This window comes from Bison bison, unplaced genomic scaffold (genome assembly GCF_000754665.1).
Source record: "Bison bison bison isolate TAMUID 2011002044 unplaced genomic scaffold, Bison_UMD1.0 scf7180017864174, whole genome shotgun sequence".
Classification (NCBI taxonomy): domain Eukaryota; kingdom Metazoa; phylum Chordata; class Mammalia; order Artiodactyla; family Bovidae; genus Bison; species Bison bison.
Window position 1 is genome coordinate 1,878,532 of NW_011494746.1, and position 22,292 is coordinate 1,900,823.

The 22,292-nt window shown below is 35.7% G+C and overlaps 1 protein-coding gene across 6 annotated transcripts in view; it reads right to left on the bottom strand.

Moving 5' to 3' along the window:
• Positions 1-5,320: 5,320 nt before the first annotated feature.
• The window catches only part of NIN (ninein (GSK3B interacting protein)), a 97,889-nt gene continuing 80,917 nt past the window's right edge, over positions 5,321-22,292 (bottom strand). The window contains exons 24-30 of one of the 6 annotated variants that reach the window (XM_010842256.1): positions 19,226-19,405; positions 17,981-18,130; positions 17,014-17,061; positions 15,939-16,040; positions 11,350-11,550; positions 7,765-7,878; positions 5,321-5,630 (exon numbers count right to left, since the gene is read on the bottom strand). In XM_010842256.1, coding sequence (XP_010840558.1) covers positions 5,421-5,630; positions 7,765-7,878; positions 11,350-11,550; positions 15,939-16,040; positions 17,014-17,061; positions 17,981-18,130; positions 19,226-19,405 — 1,005 coding nt within the window. In that variant the 3' untranslated portion in view covers positions 5,321-5,420. The other 5 variants (XM_010842258.1, XM_010842257.1, XM_010842259.1 and 2 more) reach the window with 5 other exon arrangements.

The following is a 22,292-nucleotide window of genomic DNA, read 5'->3' on the forward strand; positions in this document are numbered from 1 at the left end:
TCAGTTTCCTCTTCTGTACCATTAAAATATCATCTACTCTTCAGAGCTGCTATGAGTAAGGAAGGTAAAGTACCTAGTACCACACTTCATAAATTTCTATAGCATTTTAAATGTTATAGATAACATTTCTATCTGTAACACTTTAAATGTTATAGATAACATTTCCAAATTTTATTTGGAAATAATTTCAAACTCAAGATTGCAAGAATAATGCAAATAATGCTTTCATACCCATTACCTATGTTCAAAAAACATTTTGCTTCCTTGATTTGTTTCTATGTAATTTTGTTATGAATGATTTGAGAATAATTTGCATACATTATGGTTATACCTAAATACTTTAGTGTGTACTTCCTTAGAATAAACTGTTACATAAACACAGTACTTATAAACTTCAGTAAATCAACACTGATACAATACTATTTTATAATCTATCTATATTCTAATATATTTATTGCTTGAGATCTTAAAGACAGATACTCAAACAGGAAAGAAAAATGATTGGTAAACGTTCATCTGGGCTGTAAGGACTATTCATAGTGTTTGCTTTGCCTTAGCTAATAAAGTACATCTCATGTCATCATTTCTCAGAATTAAATATTATTTTAACATAAGGGTATCCTGTTCTATTTTTACACTGTTACCTATTCTTTATTTCACTGATTCAGTTTATAGTTCCTTTCTTGAAGTTTTAATTTTTTAATATGTCCATTTTTCAAAATTAGTCATTTTTCCTGATTGCAAATGAGGCAAAACGAAACAAAGAATAAACACTTTTTTGACTTGTAGTAACCATTGGTCTTTGCGACAAAATTCAATCATTATTATGGGAAAATGTGTATTAGGTATATATTAGAAAAGTAAGACTTTTTTCAATGCAACATGAATAAAAGAGACTACAAAACAATGAAGTACAGTTATATTTAATGCTAGGTTAAGAACTTCCCCCATTTTCTGTGTTAAAATACCTGAGGACACTAATCTTGCTTATCCTGGTGCCTGTAGCACTGAGTCCATCAAGAAAACTGGATTGTTTTCTCATACTGATCTAATTTTTTTCTATTTATTTTGTGTGTGTATAAATTTCACTACACTACCCCAGTTTATAAACAGAAAATCAATAATTTTTATGTTTTTCTTTAGAGAGTAGTGTGCATGGTAGGTTTAATTGTTAATTATACCAATTAATTGAACCAATTAAATGTTGTTTGCCAGAAGGAGAAATGGATACCTGTTACACTGCAAAATACTAGAACAGACAAACCTGCCTAGTGAGTCCTGAGTTCCTTACTGAGCTGGCTGTGTGGCCTTGAGTAAGTCATAACTTTGCTAATTTTCAGTTTTTTCACCTGTAAAATGGGGTTAATAATAGTTCCTGTAACATAAAGGCAGTGTGAGATTGGTATAAAAGCTTCATAAATAAAACATGGCTTGTGAGGTCTCATTTGGCCAATATTTCCATTCTATATTTCAGTACTCAGTATTATTAACTTAATGTGCTTTTAGGTCAATTTTTTTTTCCAGTAGTGGCAAATAACTGAAAATTATGAATCACCCATAAATATGGCCAAGTGAAATAAAGGCATGCCTGAAGCAACCAAAATCTCAAGTAGGGCCTCACCCAAGGTTGTCAGGATTTTAGAAGTAAATTATGAAGCACCACAGGGATCTCAAACTGGCTGGTGTGATGGTCGTTGATTCTGTGACAGAAATGGAGAAGCAGTGCTCTAGATCACATACAAATCATTCTGGGACTCGGGGCGGCGGGGGGGTTTAAATGCAGGCTCTGAGTCAGTAGGTCTGGAGTGGGAGCTCCAGAGATTCTGCATTTGTAAAATGTGTTTAGTGCAATGTTTGGATGCTTTCACTCTAAAAACCGATGATAAACATATGAAACTGTTTACAAAAGTTCATGGTGTATAGAAAACAAGGGCCATATTTGCAAAATTATTTATTTACATTTTAAGCTCATGGTAAAATAATTCTAGGATAGAATGGCTAAGATGAAATATACCAAGTCAATATAAACATACAGATATTTATCTTTACATGCAAAGAATTCTAGCGATGGCTATAGATGAACTCAGGTTTTCCTTTACAAAACTAATGTTCCTTTCAATCATGCTGTGATAATGTCTTCCAATAAGAACAGATTTAATGTATATCGTTCAAAAAAAATCTGAGAAACAAAAAGCTGACTTGGGATAGATTTATTGTTAAACTGCTATCCATATGTCATAAAACCAAAAATGTTTTACAGGGCTGAGATGTTCAAATAGGTCCAAACATGATATAATTAATAACTTTTAAGTAAGGAATGCTTTGGCTATTAGGTTTTGACTTAGTTTTGGCATTGCTTGCATAATTTATACCATTTCAGTTAGTCACTTGGTAATCCGTTCAAAACAAGACTTGTTTAATACTATCACAAAGCACTTAGCCTTACCTTGAGTGGGAATATCTTTAAGATTCTGACAATAGCAACACATTTCTCTTTTCCTTCACTCAGAAAAAAAGAAATCACAAAAATAAAAAATTCATTTTCACACATTGAAGTTTTACTCATTCTTAAAAAACCAAAAGTTCCTCATCATAATACCTACTCTGGGTATTGGTACATTATCAAAATGCTAGACCTGTAAGAACTCCTCCTATACCTTGAAAGCCTATGACTTTGTGATCTACATATGTTTAAGGTTAAATATATAAACAGTGCATTTGAAGCATCTGGGAAGAATTCACATTTACAATAGTTTTTAAAAATCTGGGTTTATTAAGTTTTAGAAAAATAAATACTGTGGTTGGTTCTACCCTCCCCATCTACTTTTCTCCCCTTACAAATTTGAGCTTAAGAGTTCAGGCTTCTAAAAAGCAGAAGAAAGCAAAATAGAACAATGTAGATTTTATTATTCACATTTCCCCTTTCTAAGGGTAACATTATCATAATGGCAAACTTGATTCTCCTTCCTTGAAATGAAGATCTTATCTCCTAAAACTAATTTAAATAACTGTTCTTAAGAAATCAAATGAATTTAATAACCAGTACTTTTAATAAACTAGGAATTAAATGACTATAAAATATATAACATGATTTTAAGGAGTTCTATTATAAAGCCTGAAAGCAAAATCTAAATATTTAATAGTTTAAATTTAATTTCTTTAAATTCTTTTAAAAGCTGTAAGCTATATTATAAATTGCCAGTTAAATTCCCACTCTAGTCTACAAAAATAATCTGCTGCACAAATATATAAATTTAAGGTAACTCTATTTCTTGTGTTGATATTTTTTCCAGTCTTTTAAGTTCAGTAAAACAAAAAGTAAGCACCTAGATATTAAATTAACTTTCATTTGAGCAGCGTTTTGATTTTAGATAAAGGGATTCTAAATGTAGTCAAACTTTCCAGAAGTCATATTTACACGCATTGTACAGCACTTTATATACATATAAATACAGACTTATAAGAAATAAACAAATTAACCTACACTTTTCATAATGTAAAAAATAAAGATAAAAATACAACATATGTGATCATATGGTAAGCCATCTATTTGAGAAATATGCTTGGTTTTCAGTTCTGATGGCAAAAGCCTTGAATAACTTAAAGCATATCACATAAAAACACCACAGGTGTTTTTTTATTTACGATCTTAGTTTATTTACGATCTTAACCTAGGCCTATCCACAGTTTTTAAGTGTTAGTCAATGCCATACAAGTAGTTGAGTTTACTAGTAATGTGTGCACTGGAGAAAAATGATTATGGAAGGTATGACAGCAGATATCAAATGTTTTTAAATATAACTATAGGGAGGGATTAAAATTAATTCTTTTCCGGGGGAAATCAGGGATTTCTGATAATAGAGCTTTCTTTAGCAGTTTGCTTCATGTTTTGTTCCTGCCCATAAGGTAGTGTTTGATTTTGCTGTGATACCTCTTATAAAAAATTGATGGACTTGACTTTCCTCTAATACAGCAGAGTGAATTTTTGTGATCTAATTACTCTTCCACAAAAACAAATAGGTGGCTGTGATAAGCTCTGTTTGCGTCCCACACACAGTAAGTTCTTTACCAACCAATTCCTGGCTAGGAGCCGGGATTTTACCTGGGGAAAAAAGTTACTCAGAACGTTTACTGTGCTATAATGTTCTAGTCTTGAGACTGATTGGAAAATTCTATTTGGCGCTCCTTTACCTCAGATGGCATGCCAGTTCTTATTACAGTATGAAATTCTATGATCAGATTCAAGGTACAGAGGAATAGGAAGCATGGAGATTGTGACCCACATTAAACAAACAAGCAAATAACAACTCTTCCATAAGTTAAAAGGTTTTTAACTCTAAAAGCAAGGCCCTTTCCCCAGAAAATTAAATTCATTAAAAATGTAGAAATAAAAATCCCATTATGGCTCTAAATATACAACAAATAAATAGTCACGTATTTTATACATTTCAAATTTTTAAAGAGCCCTACAGTATTTCAGGAAGATGACTTAAAGTGTTGTTCCCTGAGTTTTTGATGAAACCCCAAATATAAGTTCACCAACTCCAAGACCTTAAAGAGAGAAAAATCCACATGGTTTGCTTCCTCTCTTTTAGGATTAGCTGTTTACTCCAAAGCAGTTTGTTCAGTGCTTACCCTATAGTTCAAATGCTTTAAGAATGTGGCTTTATCCATTTCTTAGAAGACAAACTCCCAAAGAAACTTCTAAGAAGGAAAAAAAAAGATTGTTTAAAGAAAGTAAAGTTTTAACATTAGTTTACAGTGCAGTTGAGTAAATGAGTTTTATATCTGTAATACATCAAGAGTGGTAATACTGTCATAGGTATTAGAAGGTAGAGTTCTATGAATTTTGCCTTTTCTGACCTCAGTGGTTATTGACTCTAGTTTCTGTTACCAAACAGAAAGTCTAACAATTAAAAAATCCAAACTACTAGAAACAGAATGACTCTTCCATATTTAAGTGTATGAGAAGACATACATTTGGTTTTAAAATAAAGATCAAAACAATCAATTAATAATATCTCAATTTTTAAAAATCTGCAATTTATATAATAACGTATACATAATAGTAATTTATACATAATAGTAATTTTCAAAAACTCATTCAAAACTGGGGTTTTAAAATTCTTGAATTGTTTTCATATCACCTTCTTGATGGTTATTAAAATATTTTTTAAAAATTCAAAGCTTGGGAATAGTTCAGTGAAATAAATATTTGTTTGCAATTTCCATTACAGTCTATTTATAAAAACTAATTACAGTGAATAGAGACTTTAATTCTGTTCCTGGAAGTTTTAGGTTAGGCTTAACTTTAAGCCACTAAAGGTTTCTAAGAAAACAACAACAACAACAGTTGAGAGAACATCTGAAATGTCCCATCCATTTCAGTAAAGTGCACAATTGTTCATCCTTTGGCTTGGCTATGACCTCAAGGGAGGTGTAGAAGTCAGTGGTGCTGGTGTCAGATTCCTGACTATATTACTGAGGCTGGCAATCTTCTCCTCTAGGAGGTAATTTTTCTTCTCTGCTGTTTTTTGTCGCTGTTCAGTCATTTCCAGAGCTTTCAACAACTGGGCATTTTCCACATACAAATCCTTCACTATTGCATCTGCTTTAGTATTCTTGCAGAGCTGGAAACAGAACCAGAAACATCTTGACTCCATTTCTGTTATTCTTTTAAAAGATCTGACATAAGGACAGTTGTTTATAAAGGCAAATGGCTTCTATCAGTTATATTCTTTTATTTTACAATACAGCTTTAATATCAGACCTGGTACCAGCTATACAGGTAAAACAAATCCACTTATTCCAGGCTGTTTCTTTGCATAATTTGTTTGTAGAAATCACTAATAAAAGGACAAATTGATATTTGAGGGCTCAAACGTGAAGGTATTTTTCAGCCTAGGTATTATTTCTTTATTCATTCTCTAAAAATATCACAATACTTTTATAATTTAAATTTCTGAGGCTGTGAACTGTTTACCTGTTATTAACAATAGATGCTTGTCTCCCGTTCATAACTACATACAACCTACTGATTATTTTAAAATGTAGCTCATGTATTATAACACATGGAGAAGGCAATGGCACCCCACTCCAGTACTCTTGTCTGGAAAATCCCATGGATGGAGGAGCCTGGTGGGCTGCAGTCCATGGGGTCGCTAAGAGTCAGGCACGACTGAGCGACTTCACTTTCACTTTTCACTTTCATGCATTGGAGAAGGAAATGGCAACCCACTCCAGTGTTCTTGCCTGGAGGAACCCAGGGACGGGGGAGCCTGGTGGGCTGACGTCTATGGGGTCACACAGAGTCGGACACAACTGAAGTGACTTAGCAGCATTATAACACAAAGATTCAGCAGTTACTTCCTTTTAAAATAAAACCTTGTCTAGAAGAGATATTCTAATCTTTATGGTTAAAATATATAGTCTTGGTTAGGGTGGGAACACTCTTCAGCAGAATAGGATAATTTGATCTTTGGTCTCCTTAGTTAATATCTTCCAATCCCCTTTCCCTTATTATACCTTTAACTCCTCATTTTACACCCAGTTTCAGGCAATGCATCCACAAGTATGAAGGTTTAAGGTAATAAAGAAAACTTAAGGCATGGCTAATTTACATAATATCATTTCAAACAGCAATGCTAAAGACTATCACACGGAAGCCCAGGACCTAGGTGACTGGCAGGTTTAACATAAAACTAACATTATTTTCTATTAAACTGTTTTAGTGTATAACCTTTCCTCTTTCCCTTCTATTAAAAAACACTTCAGTGACTCTTATCCACTACACAACAAAATCCAAACTCTTGTGGTTTAGCACTAAGACCCTCTTACTGTCTACTCTTCCCTCTCTAGTTTCTTTTGCTTCTCCCAGAATAGGATGTACTGTTAATGGCAAAGTGTTTGTAGATGTCCACACCCCATGTTACCCATTTTCCTTGTTTTTGAACTGCTACTGGAAGTACTGCCAAATGGTTAGTACCATGTAGGTGAACTACACTCCATATGGGCAGGGATTTTGCTAGTATTTCTAGTACTTGGAACAGAACCTGGCATGTAGTGACTATGTGTTGAATAAATGATTAAGGGACTGAATCAATAAATGTAAGAACAGGACTTTCTCTTTCTCTCCATTCTGTGTACTAAGATTTAGGACACAGGAAAGTTCCTGTCCACCATTCTTCTCAGATTCTACATGTCTAAAAATCCAGGCTGGGCAGTTTCTACCCTCCTACCCCCTGCCACAGTTTGTCTCAATCTCAGATTTCAGAGAGGTTATAACATTCCCTAGAAAGTAGTCTTTCTGTTATGTCTCTTCAGTGGATGCACAAATAATTTATAAGCACTCGGGCCACACCTGCTGCCAGCAGGAAAGAAGGATCAGCCTACTTGGTGGTCCTGAATTTGAGAGTCCAGATTTTTATTCAAAACAGAGCCTTTTGGGGTCTGGCTATAGCCACAAGTTAGATTTTGAGGTTGTCGTAGTTGTTGCAAACAAAAAAGCTAAAGTTACATTTATTATCCCCCATTTTTTACAAACATAAAATTTCTGTTTATTTGGGGGAAAAAAATCTATAAAAATTCAATTTGGCTTGAACCTCATTAGAAATGCTTTAGAAATTCTTCTAATTTAGGAGTTTATAATAGAGTTTGCCTTTATTAGACAATAAAAGTTAGCAAGTTAGTAGCAATAAAGGAATTTAAAACTGGAGTTAAAGCAGAAGGTGAGATGGGTGGGCAGATATGACCTGGGAAGCTCACTTGTTCTTTGAGCTGATTTACTTTCTCCTGAAGAAGCCTTTTCACCAGTTTCAATTTCTGTTCAACTTCCAACATTCGTTCCTCCATGACAGTTACCAGGTATTCCTGGTTTCCCTGAAGGAAAAGAAAAAAAATTGTATTGTTATTTGAAAATTATGCCATGAGAAAGCACTAGTAGTTAATTTTCCCCATAAGATGCCTAGAGAAAGGACAGCAAATGTTTGCTTTTGAATAGCAAGGGTGGATTTCTGATGAAATGGGAGTTCTGAACACTGCATGGGTTGCACAGGTTAGAAAGGTAACCCTATCAGAGAAAGAAATCAAAGATAAAAAAAAGACTCTTACCTGTGCTACCATCTTCCCCCGAGATAAAGCAAAATTCTTAAAAGCAATACTTTAAGATCTATGTGTACTTATTATAGTAAAATAGGTATCCAAAGTAAATTAAAATACGGTTATCAACCTTTCATCTGTGATTTGGGTCTTTGCAATACTGTGGGACTTTCAACAACAAAATGAATAAAAACTGAGTTTATTCAGGACCACCTAACATTTCCAATCAGCTTGCAGTATGTGTGTCTGTTTTTATCTTTGAAATGGCTGGTTACTGTGAGGGTGTTAGTGTTTCTAGTAGCCTCTTCCCACTAGTTCTTCTAATTATTGGTTTCCTAATTTGACTTGTCAATGTGGAGCAAATACCTGTATTGGAGGATGAACTTATCATTAGAACATATTTAAAACTGAAAATTTTCTCCCCATAAAGAGCTCCTAGATGAAACAATAGGGCAGAAAAAGGACGCTGGCTTCTCCTCCTCTCCTTATACAACAGTGATGGATTAAGGTGTGTGTGGGTTTTGGAGTGCAAAGGGACCTAGAACAAGATTTAGAGTGCAACTGACTACCCCTTCTCCCGGTCTACCAAAATGTTCACATAAAGAATTTGATTCTTTAAAAGGTTTAAATTAAAAGGTTCTTCAAATGTTTAAGACTCAGGTGTTAGTAGCTGATGGCATAACCTGTCCTTAAAAATATACCCCAAAGTGTCCTTTAAAAAGCACAAAGAATGACCAAATGTGAGGTGAAAGCCAACAGTTTGTGTATTAAACAATAGCATTTATTCAAACATAAAAGAAACAACTAAGCCATGCAACTAATTTAAAGATAAAAACTGTAGTAGGGAAAAGACTAACGCAGAATTTTTAAGAAACCAGGTCCTAAGAGCATCTAAAAATCCTATATTTTAAAAGGTACAATGGCTTTTTAAAATTCAAACATAAATGGAAAATGCCAGATTTCGACTTGCCTTAAAAAAAAGAAAAAGAAAAACAAAGCAAAAAACCTGGATAATTAATTCAAAGAACATGGGGCATGGCAAAAGAGTGGGGAAAGAGGAAAAACAAAAGCAGTCATATATTTAAAATTTATTTTATTCCATCAAAAATTTCCTTTTTCCTGTCAAAAAAGTATTATACATCTTATATAAAACAGTATAAATAATCCTGATTTTCTTCAAATTCCATATATAAAAGCAGTACCTTTTGTTAAAAATATTTACAATGTATGGGATGAGAAAATATATAGAATACATCAAGAATCTCAAAGCTACACTCTTTAGATAGTATAAATAATTAAGTGTAACAAGCTGAGATTTGTGAATTTGATTCACGAAATTCACATCCTTTCAAGAATCTCAAATTCATACTCTTTAAATGGTATAATTAAGTGTAACAAGCTGAAATTTGTGAATTTGATTCACATAAATAAGAAACATAATACTGCAAAGGCTTAATAATAAAACTTAAAAGAGCACTTGATTCCAAAACATTTCTCAGCTTATGTCTATATTTGCGTGGTGTGTGTGGGTGTGTGCATTTGAGTATCTGCCATGGTAAGAAATGCCATCAATAACAGCCCAGTTTTCACAGGTGCCCAATCCTTCTGTAGGAATCTGCATGCACTGCTCGCTGCTCCGGTAGCAAGGCCTAGAGAAAGAAGGCAAGTGGTACACTTCACCCTGATGTCAAGATTATGCTTTTGGGGGGAATCTAAATTCACACGTTTATAATGCAAACAATTTTTAAAAGCACACATCAATACTACATATGCAAGCGAAGCAACACAAGGCAGAAGAAATCATATCACTCCACACACAGAGACAACATGCAGATTCTAACAACATTCTGTATTCTTAAAATCGGTGTCAGCTCAGTTACCAGAAACAAAGAGAGCCTGCTGTCACCTTCTCATGAGAGCAATAAGCAGTCCACTCTGCCATCTGGCTGGAGAAATTCTCTCTCTTTTTAAGTACAAAAGTCTTAACAGTTTTTGTCTATCTAATCCTCAAGTAATTGAAGTAAAGGGATACTTTTTACTTTTAAACACTGGTAGGTGGGTTGGGAGGAGCATGTTTTTAAAGTAGTATATATGAGAGTAATGAGTAGGATCTTTGATCATTTGATTTAAAATGTCTATTAAAAACTGAGGTCAAGTTTTATGATTCACTTCTATAATGAAGCATCTGTCCAATACCTACCATCACAATTTTACTTCTGGAATTAACTTTTAGTACTTGGAAACTGAATGTAGGAAGCTTCGAAAAACATGGATTTTAAGCCCTTGTTAGAAAGAATAGATGATGACTACATCATGCAAAAGCATAGATATATACTAGTAGGCAAAGAAAACAAAATTGCTCCAATGTATAATTAATGGTGCTAATATGACTTTGCAAAGCCACTGTGACCAGATTACAGGAAAAGAGTTAGGAAATTCCTTGTCAAATGTCACCTGAAAGGCAAGGTACATTTTGAAAACAGAAGAGTTATTCAAACTAGAAGGAACTAATCTAGAATTCTGCAAATTAAGGAGTGTTTTTAATTTTATTCCTAATTCTAAGGAAGAATTAAGAGACTTCTGAAAGAAGAGGATCATGAATGAAGCACTAAAAAGAAAATTTAACTATTTGAAAACTTAGGTAATATAAGATTGTGTCTGGTAGTGAGCTGGGATAATGCTACTTCAAAGGGAAGAGGAAGAACTTTATTTTCTTAAAAATAGTTTTTCAAACTAGATCATTTAAAAAATAAGTTAAATGAACTTTGCCAACTTAAAAAAGTCACTGATAACACTTTCTACTTTAATAGTTGTGAAAAGTCCCCATTTGTGAATTCTAAGGAACTCAGCAGGCCACACCCTCTAGTACAAGAAAACGCAGGATGCTTTGTTAGTAATACATATCCTAGAGCTGCACTTGAATTCTGTAATATTTTTGGCATCAGACAAGAATGTTAGGTCAATTGCACAGTATGCTCAAGTGAGCCTGACACTTCATCATCGCTTAGCAACTTGCATGAGACCCAGAACTCTTAATTACCCAGCTTAGAAGCTGAGAGCTCAAAAGTAGCACTACAAAAACCAAGACCAAAGCCAAAACAGCACTGCAGTTCTGTGGATTTGTAATACAGGTAAGGTGTAACTGACAAAAGATTGAGGTTCTTCATCCCCACCTTTGAACTGGTATAACTTCCAAACAGGTAAAACTGAATTAGGTGATCTGCGTTTACTATTAGAAAAAGATCGTCATACCTGTGGTGTGTTGGTTTCAGAAGTCCTATTTTCAAGTTCCTCCTGCAGGCACTGGTTTATCCTTTCTGCCTGCAGCAGTTGACGTTGAAGCTGCAGAAACTGCTCCCTGGGAACCACTGGACAGGTTTGCTGCTGGAGCAGTTGCAGTTCCCAAGCATGAGGGGATGGGCTAAGCATCACAGTGGACCTCAGGTGCTGCATCTGGACAATAAGAGCAAAAAGCCCTAGTCAGCTACCATGCCTTCAGTCACAGAGCTGCCTTGAAAGTAGCAGGCAGAGAGAAAGGAAGTCTATGGATTCATATTAATGGCCTCTCAGACTTACTGATAACTTGAAAACAGGCAGCACATGATCCCAAGTAAGAATAAAAAATCATTTAATACATTTAATGAATAAGCAGGCCTTAAAAGTTTTAGACTTACACTGTACTTCTCAATCTTAAGCAACAATTAAACATGAGGCACATGGTGCACATATGTCTGGATTTTCCTCTTTTCTTCCCACACTAGAACATTTAATTATCCCTCTTTTAAAAAAAAAATGGTGGAATAGGCAAAGGGCAGAAAGAGGTTATGCTCTAGGGTTTTGCCACTTACCATTCATAAAGATTCTTAAAAGCAGTTCAATGACTACTTTTTTTCTAAGTTAGCAATTTGTTTTGAAAATCTCATCTTGCATCTCAAATTATTTTAATCTATCTTAGTTTATCAGACAGGCAATTCTGGGACATAGGTGATATTCTAGAATATTTGGAAATTGAAGTACATGGAATGAAAGGATTTATTCAAGACAATGAGGAAATGGTACGTGTATCACATGCCAATCAAATGTGGGGCAAGGGAAAGAAAGCACTGCATTTGGTCAGTGAAGCATGCCACTTCACATCTGTGGACACATTCAGCAGACACAGAGCTCAATGGAAGACATGCAACAAATATGACCAAGTACTACAACTCATGAGGAAGCACCCCCAGGCATGTGAGAAGGGAAAAAGGCCCTCTAAGACACAACTAGAATTAAATGTTATCATGAAACTTCAGAGCCACTATCCATTTCCTTAAATTTAAATTTCTGAGGTGGGTTATTACCCATTTTGAAATATTGCTAGTTATAGATTTAGAAAACCCACCACTTTATGATCCCCTGATTTTGTATCAGTGGGATGATTTTCTTCACTACGTCTTTAAATACCGAGGAAAATCCTGATGGAAATGTAAACAGATGTATTCCAGAGTTAAATGAAATTGAATATTGGCTCTTAAGTATTTATTAACTGTCATAGTAGTAGAAATGATTACATGAAAAAGGGGTTTAATGAGATGTCTCCATGCTATGAAATTCATTGAAAGAGAATGTTCTACCTTCACACACTATCTCAGGCAGAGAACTGCACCCTTCTCTGCTAGTTCCAACCACAGAGTTCTAGGTACAGGTTAGCCACAGATAAAACAAAAACAAAAGAGAATTACAGGAGTTAGAGAAAGAAAATATGAGTTATAAAGAGAAAGAACAGTATAAAACAGGGTATATTATATACCTTAACACATATGCTCCAGTCAGTAGGAACTTAATTTGACTAACATTTACATTTCTCTGTATATAAATTTTACAGATATTAAAATGTCAAACAGCTCTTAATTTTGTAGCCACTTCCTCATCTATTGTAATTTGGTTGGTTTATGAGCTTGCTTCTTTACCTCAATTCATTCCAATACAATAATTCAGAAGATTTCAAGTGCAGTATGGAATAGACCTGATGTTAAATACCTTGCCTTGTGGAGATGCAGGATATAAACCATAAAACATTTTTATTGTTAAAGTATCTGAACTATTGGCTATCAGAGGTACACACCAAACTATAAGAACTGCTAACAGTCTTTAACTTTTTAAGTGTTCAAAACAAATTGTTTATGGAACATTGCCTCATATAGTTGAAAAAACCATGGAGTGGGAGGCAAATTCTTCCATTTCCTTGTCTAATAATTTGGGATCTTTAATTGCCCTGGGGTAAGGGTATGTGTCGGAGAAGGCAATGGCACCCCACTCCAGTGTTCTTGCCTGGAGAATCCCAGGGACGGGGGAGCCTGGTGGGCTGCCGTCTATGGAGTCGCACAGAGTCGGACACGACTGAAGTGACTTAGCAGCAGCAGCAAGGGTATGTGTTATATTAATCAGTGATTTTAAACTATCATATAGGGGTGAGAAAAAATTCCTTCCCCCAAGGGAGTGTATACATCAGATAGAATCACCTAGAAAGCTTTCCCTAAATTCCTTGATACCAAAGATTCTGATGTAGGACTATCTCCCTGACTGCCTACTGCCCCTCCCCCAAACCTGATAAGAATCCATGCTGGAGTGAGAGGAATGTACCTATCCCCAGGTAAGCTGGGCAAAAAAAATGGTGTGAAAAACCACTGTACATCCTCAAATTTGGCCTAATCTTTAGATATCACAGCATAAATAAAAATCCAATTTATAGGTCCAGTGGGAAGGGGAAATGAAGAGTTATTGCTTAATGTTTAGAGTTTCTGTTTCGGGTGATGAAAGGTTTTAGAAGTAGTGGTGACATGGTGACAATGTAATTAATGCCACTGAATGCCACTTAACAAAATTTGCCATTTTAATCGTTCATGTATATATATATTTCTATACACACACACACACACACACACACACTTAGTATAATTTAAAACACAATGTCATATACCCAAACCGCTGAATTAGACACTTTAAATGAATGAATTGTGCAGTGTGTGAATTACATTTAATAAAGCTGCTAAAGAATTATATGTCTGCACAGAGTTCACAGCTCAGTCTTATTTCAATGGAAGTTTCATTAGAATAGTGTATGAGGTGTTCTTTACAGTGTTCCAATTAAAAATTCATGCTTTTTCTTTTTTCAGCTCCAGTGCCAAGAACACTTAATTTCCCTCATCCATTACCAAATATTTACTACTAGATCAGGGAGAAAAGTAATGAGGGGAAATTGCTTATGATGACTAATCATGTAAAGTATGATTGGGAGAGAAAGGGGCATATGAGGCCAAAGAGAGCAGGTGGGAGAAGACTCAGCCTGTTGGAAGGACATTTGCAGAGGATCTAACAGTGATTAAGTACACCCTGTTACTTTTCAGCTGGGTACTAGACATGTCATGTGTGGCTTCAGATATCTCATTCATTAGAGTATATAATTATTTCATCAGAAAAGCATATCTACATCTAAACACAGCCTGCAGCTCAGAGTTTTAATAAATTCATTTATTATATGCAGAAGGAAAAGCAAATATGGTTTGGAATTCATTCTTTATATAGTTTCACTAATCTCCCTATTAGTAGATAAATCAGAGAACATAAAATTGACAGAAACCTTAGTGGTCATTTAAATGTAAATGCGATATGTTTGCCCATATTTCATATTTAAAAACCAAGCATCTATTGAAATGTAATTACCTTTGCATGTGTCCAGCTTCATGAAAGAAAATATTTATATATCTCTGTTCCTATAATTCTGGCTTTAAAATATTTGTACACACAGAACTTTTTTTTTTCATTCATTCATTTCTTTATTAAGTGTCTTCATGAGCCAGACACTATTCAGATGCCTTATTTGACATATCAACATTTACAATCTATTTGGATAATAATTACACCCTTGCTGATTTAAATTTCTTTTCTTCTTTTCTTTCTCACTTGTTTGTTTCCAAAAATACAGCTGAGTTGGGCTTTAAAAAATGAAAGTTCAGTTCAGTTGCTCAGTTGTATCCGACTCTTTGCGACCCCAAGGACTACAGCACACCAGGCTTCCCTGTCCATCACCAACTCCCGGAGTTTACTCAAACTCATGTTCATTGAGTCGGTGATGCCATCCAACCATCTCATCCTCTGTCGTCCCCTCCTCCGCCCGCCTTCCATCTTTGCCAGTATCAGGGTCTTTTCAAATGTACCCAGAACTTTATAATTGCACTTGGTGTTCAGAAAGCAATCTATTAGACTAGAAACTCAATGTCCAAGCTGACAAGTTTTACAAATCCACTTTCATATTTAACAGATGTACCTCTTCCAAGGCAGTGCTGAGTTACAAATGTAGAAATGAACAGTGGCAACACTTGAAAATTAACTGTCTAAATGCTAATGCTCTTAAACTCCCGGAATGTACTTCCTAACCGAATAGGCTGTAACAGAGCACATCACATCTATAAAACACTACACTGGGGGAGGTATCAGGAAACTATTAAAACCACAGCATTGGCAAGAGAGCTCTGAGCCTCTTGGTCAGTACTGGACAGAGTCCCTGCCACTTGAATTTGTTGAGGCACAAATCCTTGCATTTTAGGATAGTCAACATTATTATTATTATTCCTTCTTCTGTGAAGCAGTATATATCTCTCTGGCTGTGTAATTAGCAAAAATATCTATCAAACTTGGTAAGACAAACCAAAGAGTCCAGCCTGGCAATGTACTTAGATTTTCACTGTTTTCGTAATAGGAATTTAATGCTATGTTAGCCTCTCTCAACAAATAGGTCATTCATGGATTAAAATATTCTTCATCAGATCAGATCAGTCAGGTCATTTCCCTTAAAAACTTACCTCCATTAGCTGTTCATCCAGTTTTACTTGTTTCTTTTTCAGGCCTTCATTTTCCAAATGAATTGTTTCTAATTCTCGTTCAAGGGATTTCATCTGACTAACCTGTTGAAAAACATAAAACTCCCTTAAAAAAAGAAAACAACCTGAATCTCTCTACTTTTTTTTGACAAATTTACACTAATCAGAAATCTCAACTCTTGGAAGAAAGCTGAGTTCATTCATCAAGGGAAAACAACAAATAATTCAGTGCCTTGATTATATTTTAGTCTAGCTTAAATCACCACTCCTCACATAGAACAGAGTCCTAAGGCAGGTAGCTTTCAAACTTCAGTGCCACTCACTGTAGGAAATACATTTTATCTTGCAACCCAGTACACCCACACCCCCCCACAAGTACATATGCATGCATAATCAGTTGTAAGTATACATCACTAAAAGAAAACTTCCATGAAATAATACTTATCCCTACTACAAGCCATGCACTTTGATATTTTATAGTATATTTTATTAAAGATGCTGTCACAACATTGTAAAGAAACTATAATAAAAATTTTTGAAATGCTGGTATTTCACTAAACTGAATTAATGATCATCTACTATGGATCTGCAGTAGGGAAAAACGTCTGAAAACAGAGTACACAAAACCTGATTTATTTAACTCTTTTCTCAATTTTAAAGAAGAAATTTGAAAGTTTTATGAGGATCCACTTTTGGAATTCTCTTTGGTACAGAATCTTATGAGAATCTAATGAGTTAGAGGACACTCAAGGATTCAGAATATTGCTAAGTAGAAAACATATGACACAATTCTAGAATGCTGATCTTTGCCTCCATCAAAAGAGCTGAGAAGAGTAGCAAGAACTGTTAAATGGAATTCGGGTGTATGCTTTCCAGGCACACTTAAATTCATTGTTATTTTAAAACCTATCATTTGACTTTCCCCTTGGTGAGCAGCTGGATGAAACCCAACAACTTTTTGAAAAGTTTACTTGAATATAACCTAGACTTTAAATGACATAATTATGGAACCATAATTTTATTTGCACTGGGAAACTAAAAAATTTGTGTGACTCACTTTATTGTGGTTGTCTGGAACTGAACCCGGAATATCTCCAAGGTGTGCCTGTAGTGAAAACTCTTGAGTTTTAGTTTAGAAAAAGAAAGAAAGGAAAACAAATACCAAGAACTCCCACAGTAACACTGGTCTAGAACTCAAACTTAATGTAACAAAGAATACAAAGCAAAGGGAATCATGTTACAGAGGTTTAACCATGTGGTAGCCAGCCTCTAAGCAGGTCCCCAGTGATCTCTATGTCACACCCTTGCCTGGTCCCCTCCCCCCACTATGCCTGAGTTAGTCTGTGTGACTTATAGAATACAGAAGTGATGTTGTGTGACTTCTGAGATTGGTTTATAAAACATATTACGGTTTCCATCGTGGTCTTCTGGAATCTCTCTCTTGTATCACTCATTGCAACATCCTGAGAAAAGGCCCAGGTAGTGAGGACCTGAGCCTCTGGCAATCAGCCAGCAAAGAACAGAAGCCTCTTCCTAATACGTTATCTGAGTAAATCTGGAAGTGGATGATCTCTAGCACCAGTGAAGCCTTCGGATATTGCAGCCTCAGCTAATATCTAGACAGCAACCTCAGGAAAGACCCTGAGCCAAAATCATTCCATTAAGCTGCTTCCAAATTCCTGACCTACAGAAACCGAGACATGAATGTTTTGTCTTTTTATTATACAGCAGTAGTTAACCAAATTAAAATGTTCCTAATATTCAGGTATATATGTTTTACTAACTTATAAAAGTTTATATACCTTGAAGATGATTAACCATCTTCCTAAATTGCTCCTTTTTAGCGATCATTCAATCAAAAAGAACTATGATACTGCTTTGACAAGATGACAAAAGTGCAGATAAAAGGAAGAAGCAAAATAGGCCATTAGTCATTTCTTTGGAAGCACTCGGGGGAAGAAACATACATTTAGGGATGCATCAGAGTCAGCATATAGCCACGTGGTATTAACTCAAAAACTCACCTTCCTATTAGTAGGAGATCGCTCCTTTTGAAACTGTTCACATTCTCTCTTTAAGCTCAACTTCTCCTGCTCTGTGGGCTTCACAGTACCTGATGAATTTAGATGTTTTTGGTGCTTAGGAGAAGGAAGGTTGGATTCCAGCTGACGGACCTAACAAGAACCAGTATAAGGGGAAGAAATGCTAATATAATCACCCAGCCAGGAAAAACAAAAAGCTAACATAATGCAAGTTTTTATTCAGTGCTTGGGTTTTGTTGTATTAAAAAAGCTTTTTCCAGTCAAGTCTGCCAATTTTTGAAGCTTACTTTTTTGGATTTCAAAAGATCCTTTCTAGGTTAATCTATTTTTAGCCTGATTCAACACTAAGCATCAGACAGGGAAGAGGGGACTTCTGGCTCAGCCAAAGCACTAAGAGTCAATAGAGCAATGTGGCCACCAAGCAAACAGATGTAATCTGTAGGCACCTGTGTGCTTGACATGAGCATAACTTTTAGAAGTGAAGGGGGTGACAGTTCCTCTGAGTCTGTATTGGACTGTTCACACCTGAACAGTGCATTTACATCAGCTAAGTTCCATGAAGACAGCAACCATGTTTAGTCTTGTTTAACACTGCAACTTTAGTGATAGCAGTTTCTGGCACAGGGTAGGAGTTCTAGTGAATATCTTCGACTCCTAAGAGTTCTTTCTCAAAAGATTTATTTAAGCATAGGTTAAAAATAGTTGCTCATTCATATTGATGTATGGCAGAAACCAACACAATATTGTAAAGGAATTATCCTTCAATTAAAAATAAATAAAAAAATAATTGCTTGACTGCTCAGCAGAGGTAAAGCATTTAAACATCCCCTGAAAACATGATCTTTAAATATCATTTTAACCTTGAAATGCTGAGTCTTTAAAGAGGGGCAACTTTTCCTCTTACAAGGAGTTAGACCAACAAGATTTGAGTTTAGTTTTGCCATTTTGTACTACCAGTCTTGGTGGCTAGCCTATTTGAATGAGGGAGGAATGTATGGTTACATCATTTCCATTTATAAAATCACAGATTTAATATAGAACTGCTTATACAAAAAATAGTATACAAACATATCATGATAAAATTATATTGCAAGTAAATGATAAATTATACATTCTTAAAATAAGCCTGCCACACCAGAATACTCAAATCCATACCCTAGAATCACTGCCATCATATCAAACATTGACTTACAAACCTAGGCTACCACGTGCAACTTTTCAAGTTACCTTCTCCCGGGAGTGTATGAGTTCTGGTTTGGTGTTCTGTACCATGGTTTGGACTCTTTCATTCTCTTGCCAAAGTAGCTGTTGTTCCTCATTTATCAGGTGATCCAGCTTGTCCCAGGACAGCCTTTGCTGTTGGTTATGGAATCCTGATGGATGGATGCCTATTTCTGGGGCCCAGTTCTTAAGAGAGAATTAACAGAGTTAAGCCTTAAAAAACAAGCTGATTTCTTTTTTGAGTGTCTTCTAATGTGAGTGAGCACAGGTATATATAGATAAAACAATATTCTTGAGTTTTTTATTTTAAAAAAAGGTTCGGAAATTCTGTTTTAAATGGTCTTTGGCAAAACAGCTCTATCAAATCTAATAGCAAAGCTGACTGTAGGGCAATGCCCAGTTCCACATAGGACCCAAGTGCACAGAGACTAGTGTCCTTAAAGATTACCTCATTCTTATGAAGTTATGCTTTGAATCCATATAAGCATTCTTTTGGTAAACACAGGACACAAAGAGAACTCTGAATTGCACAGCTAACTTGAAAGGGTTCACATGCCAAACTCTACTTTCATTTTCACATATGCAATCATATCCTTTTTTTAGAATCCAAAGCACGTATCATCCATATAATTGAGGCCTGAACTCAGGAATATGCTTTAAGCTACCACAGTGGTTTTTTTTTTTTGATCCTGAAAGATGCTTTAAAAAAATTTTTTTTAAGGTATCACAACTAGATAAGCCTTTTGCTTTTCAAGCCAAAACATGAAAAAGAAAAAAATGGTACAGTCTCATTTTGAAAAACATTTCAGCCCCAAAGTAATTTTTTAAAATGGAAACTATTATGTTTTTTTTTTTTTAAAACCACAGTTAAAAAAAAGTATCAGCAGGAGATAAAGTAGCTGAATTTAGCACCAATTTTTATGGTAGGACAAAAGCAATTCAGTTCAGTTGCTTAGTCATGTCCGATTCTTTGCGACGGCATGAACCACAGCACGCCAGGCCTCCCTGTCCATCACCAACTCCTGGAGTTTACTCAAACTCATGTCCTTTGAGTCAATGATGCCATCCAACCATCTCATCTTCTGTTGTCCCCTTCTCCTCCTGCCCTCAATCTTTCCCAGCATCAGGGTCCTTTCAAATGAGATAGCTCTTCGCATCAGGTGGCCAAAGTATTGGAGTTTCAGCTTCAGCATCAGTCCTTCCAATGAATATTCAGGACTGATCTCCTTCAGGATGGACTGGTTGGATCTCTTTGCAACCAAGGGACTCTCAAGAGTCTTCTCCAACACCACAGTTCAAAAGCATCAATTCTTCGGTGCTCAGCTTTCTTTATAGTCCAACTCTCACATCCTTAAATGACTACTGGAAAAACCATAGCCTTGACTAGACAGACCTTTGTTGGCAAAGTAATGTCTCTGCTTTTTGATATGCTGTCTACATATATTCTTAATTTATTTGCAAACAGATGCAGCATTGTGATATATTAAAATCAGACACTTTATATATCAAAATGTTTTTACCCATGGTCTTTTGACTTGCAAAATATAAAAAATTACCTTGTAACACCCTCTTGCAACAACACAAGAGAAGACTCTACACATGGACATCACCAGATGGTCAACACTGAAATCAGATTGATTATATTCTTTGCAGCCAAAGATGGAGAAGCTCTATACAGTCAGCAAAAACAAGACCAGGAGCTGACTGTGGCTCAGATCATGAACTCCTTATTGCCAAATTCAGACTGAAATTGAAGAAAGTAGGGAAAACCACTAGACCATTCAGGTATGACCTAAATCAAATCCCTTATGATTATACAGTGGAAGTGAGAAATAGATTTAAGGGCCTAGATCTGATAGAGTGCCTGATGAACTATGGAATGAGGTTCGTGACATTGTACAGGAGACAGGGATCAAGACCATCCCCATGGAAAAGAAATGCAAAAAAGCAAAATGGCTGTCTGGGGAGGCTGTTTACAAATAGCTGTGAAAAGAAGAGAAGCAAAAAGCAAAGGAGAAAAGGAAAGATATAAGCATCTGAATGCAGAGTTCCAAAGAATAGCAAGAAGAGATAAGAAAGCCTTCCTCAGTGGTCAATGCAAAGATAGAGGAAAACAACAGAATGGGAAAGACTAGAGATCTCTTCAAGAAAATTAGAGATACCAAGGGAACATTTCATGCAAAGATGGGCTCGATAAAGGACAGAAATGGTATGGACCTAACAGAAGCAGATGATATTAAGAAGAGGTGGCAAGAATACAAGAAGAACTGTACAAAAAAGATCTTCATGACCCAGATAATCACAATGGTGTGATCACTGACCTAGAGCCAGACATCCTGGAATATGAAGTCAAGTTGGCCTTAGAAAGCATCACTACGAACAAAGCTAGTGGAGGTGATGGAATTCCAGTTGAGCTATTTCAAATCCTGAAAGATGATGCTGTGAAAGTGCCACACTCAATATGCCAGCAAATTTGGAAAACTCAGCAGTGGCCACAGGACTGGAAAAGGTCAGTTTTCATTCCAATCCCAAAGAAAGACAATGCCAAAGAATGCTCAAACTACCACACAATTGTACTCATCTCACATGTTAGTAAAGTAATGCTCAAAATTCTCCAAGCCAGGCTTCAGCAATATGTGAACTGTGAACTTCCTGATGTTCAAGCTGGTTTTAGAAAAGGCAGAGGAACCAGAGATCAAATTGCCAACATCTGCTGGATCATGGAAAAAGCAAGAGTTCCAGAAAAACATCTATTTCTGATTTATTGACTATGCAAAACCCTTTGACTGTGTGGATCACAATAAACTGTGGAAAATTCTGAAAGAGATGGGAATACCAGACCACCTGACCTGCCTCTTGAGAAATCTGTATGCAGGTCAGGAAGCAACAATTAGAACTGGACGTGGAACAACAGACTGGTTCCAAACAGGAAAAGGAATACATCAAGGCTGTATATGGTCACCCTGCTTATTTAACTTATATGCAGAGTATATCATGAGAAACGCTGGACTGGAAGAAACACAAGCTGGAATCAAGATTGCCGGGAGAAATATCAATAACCTCAGATATGCAG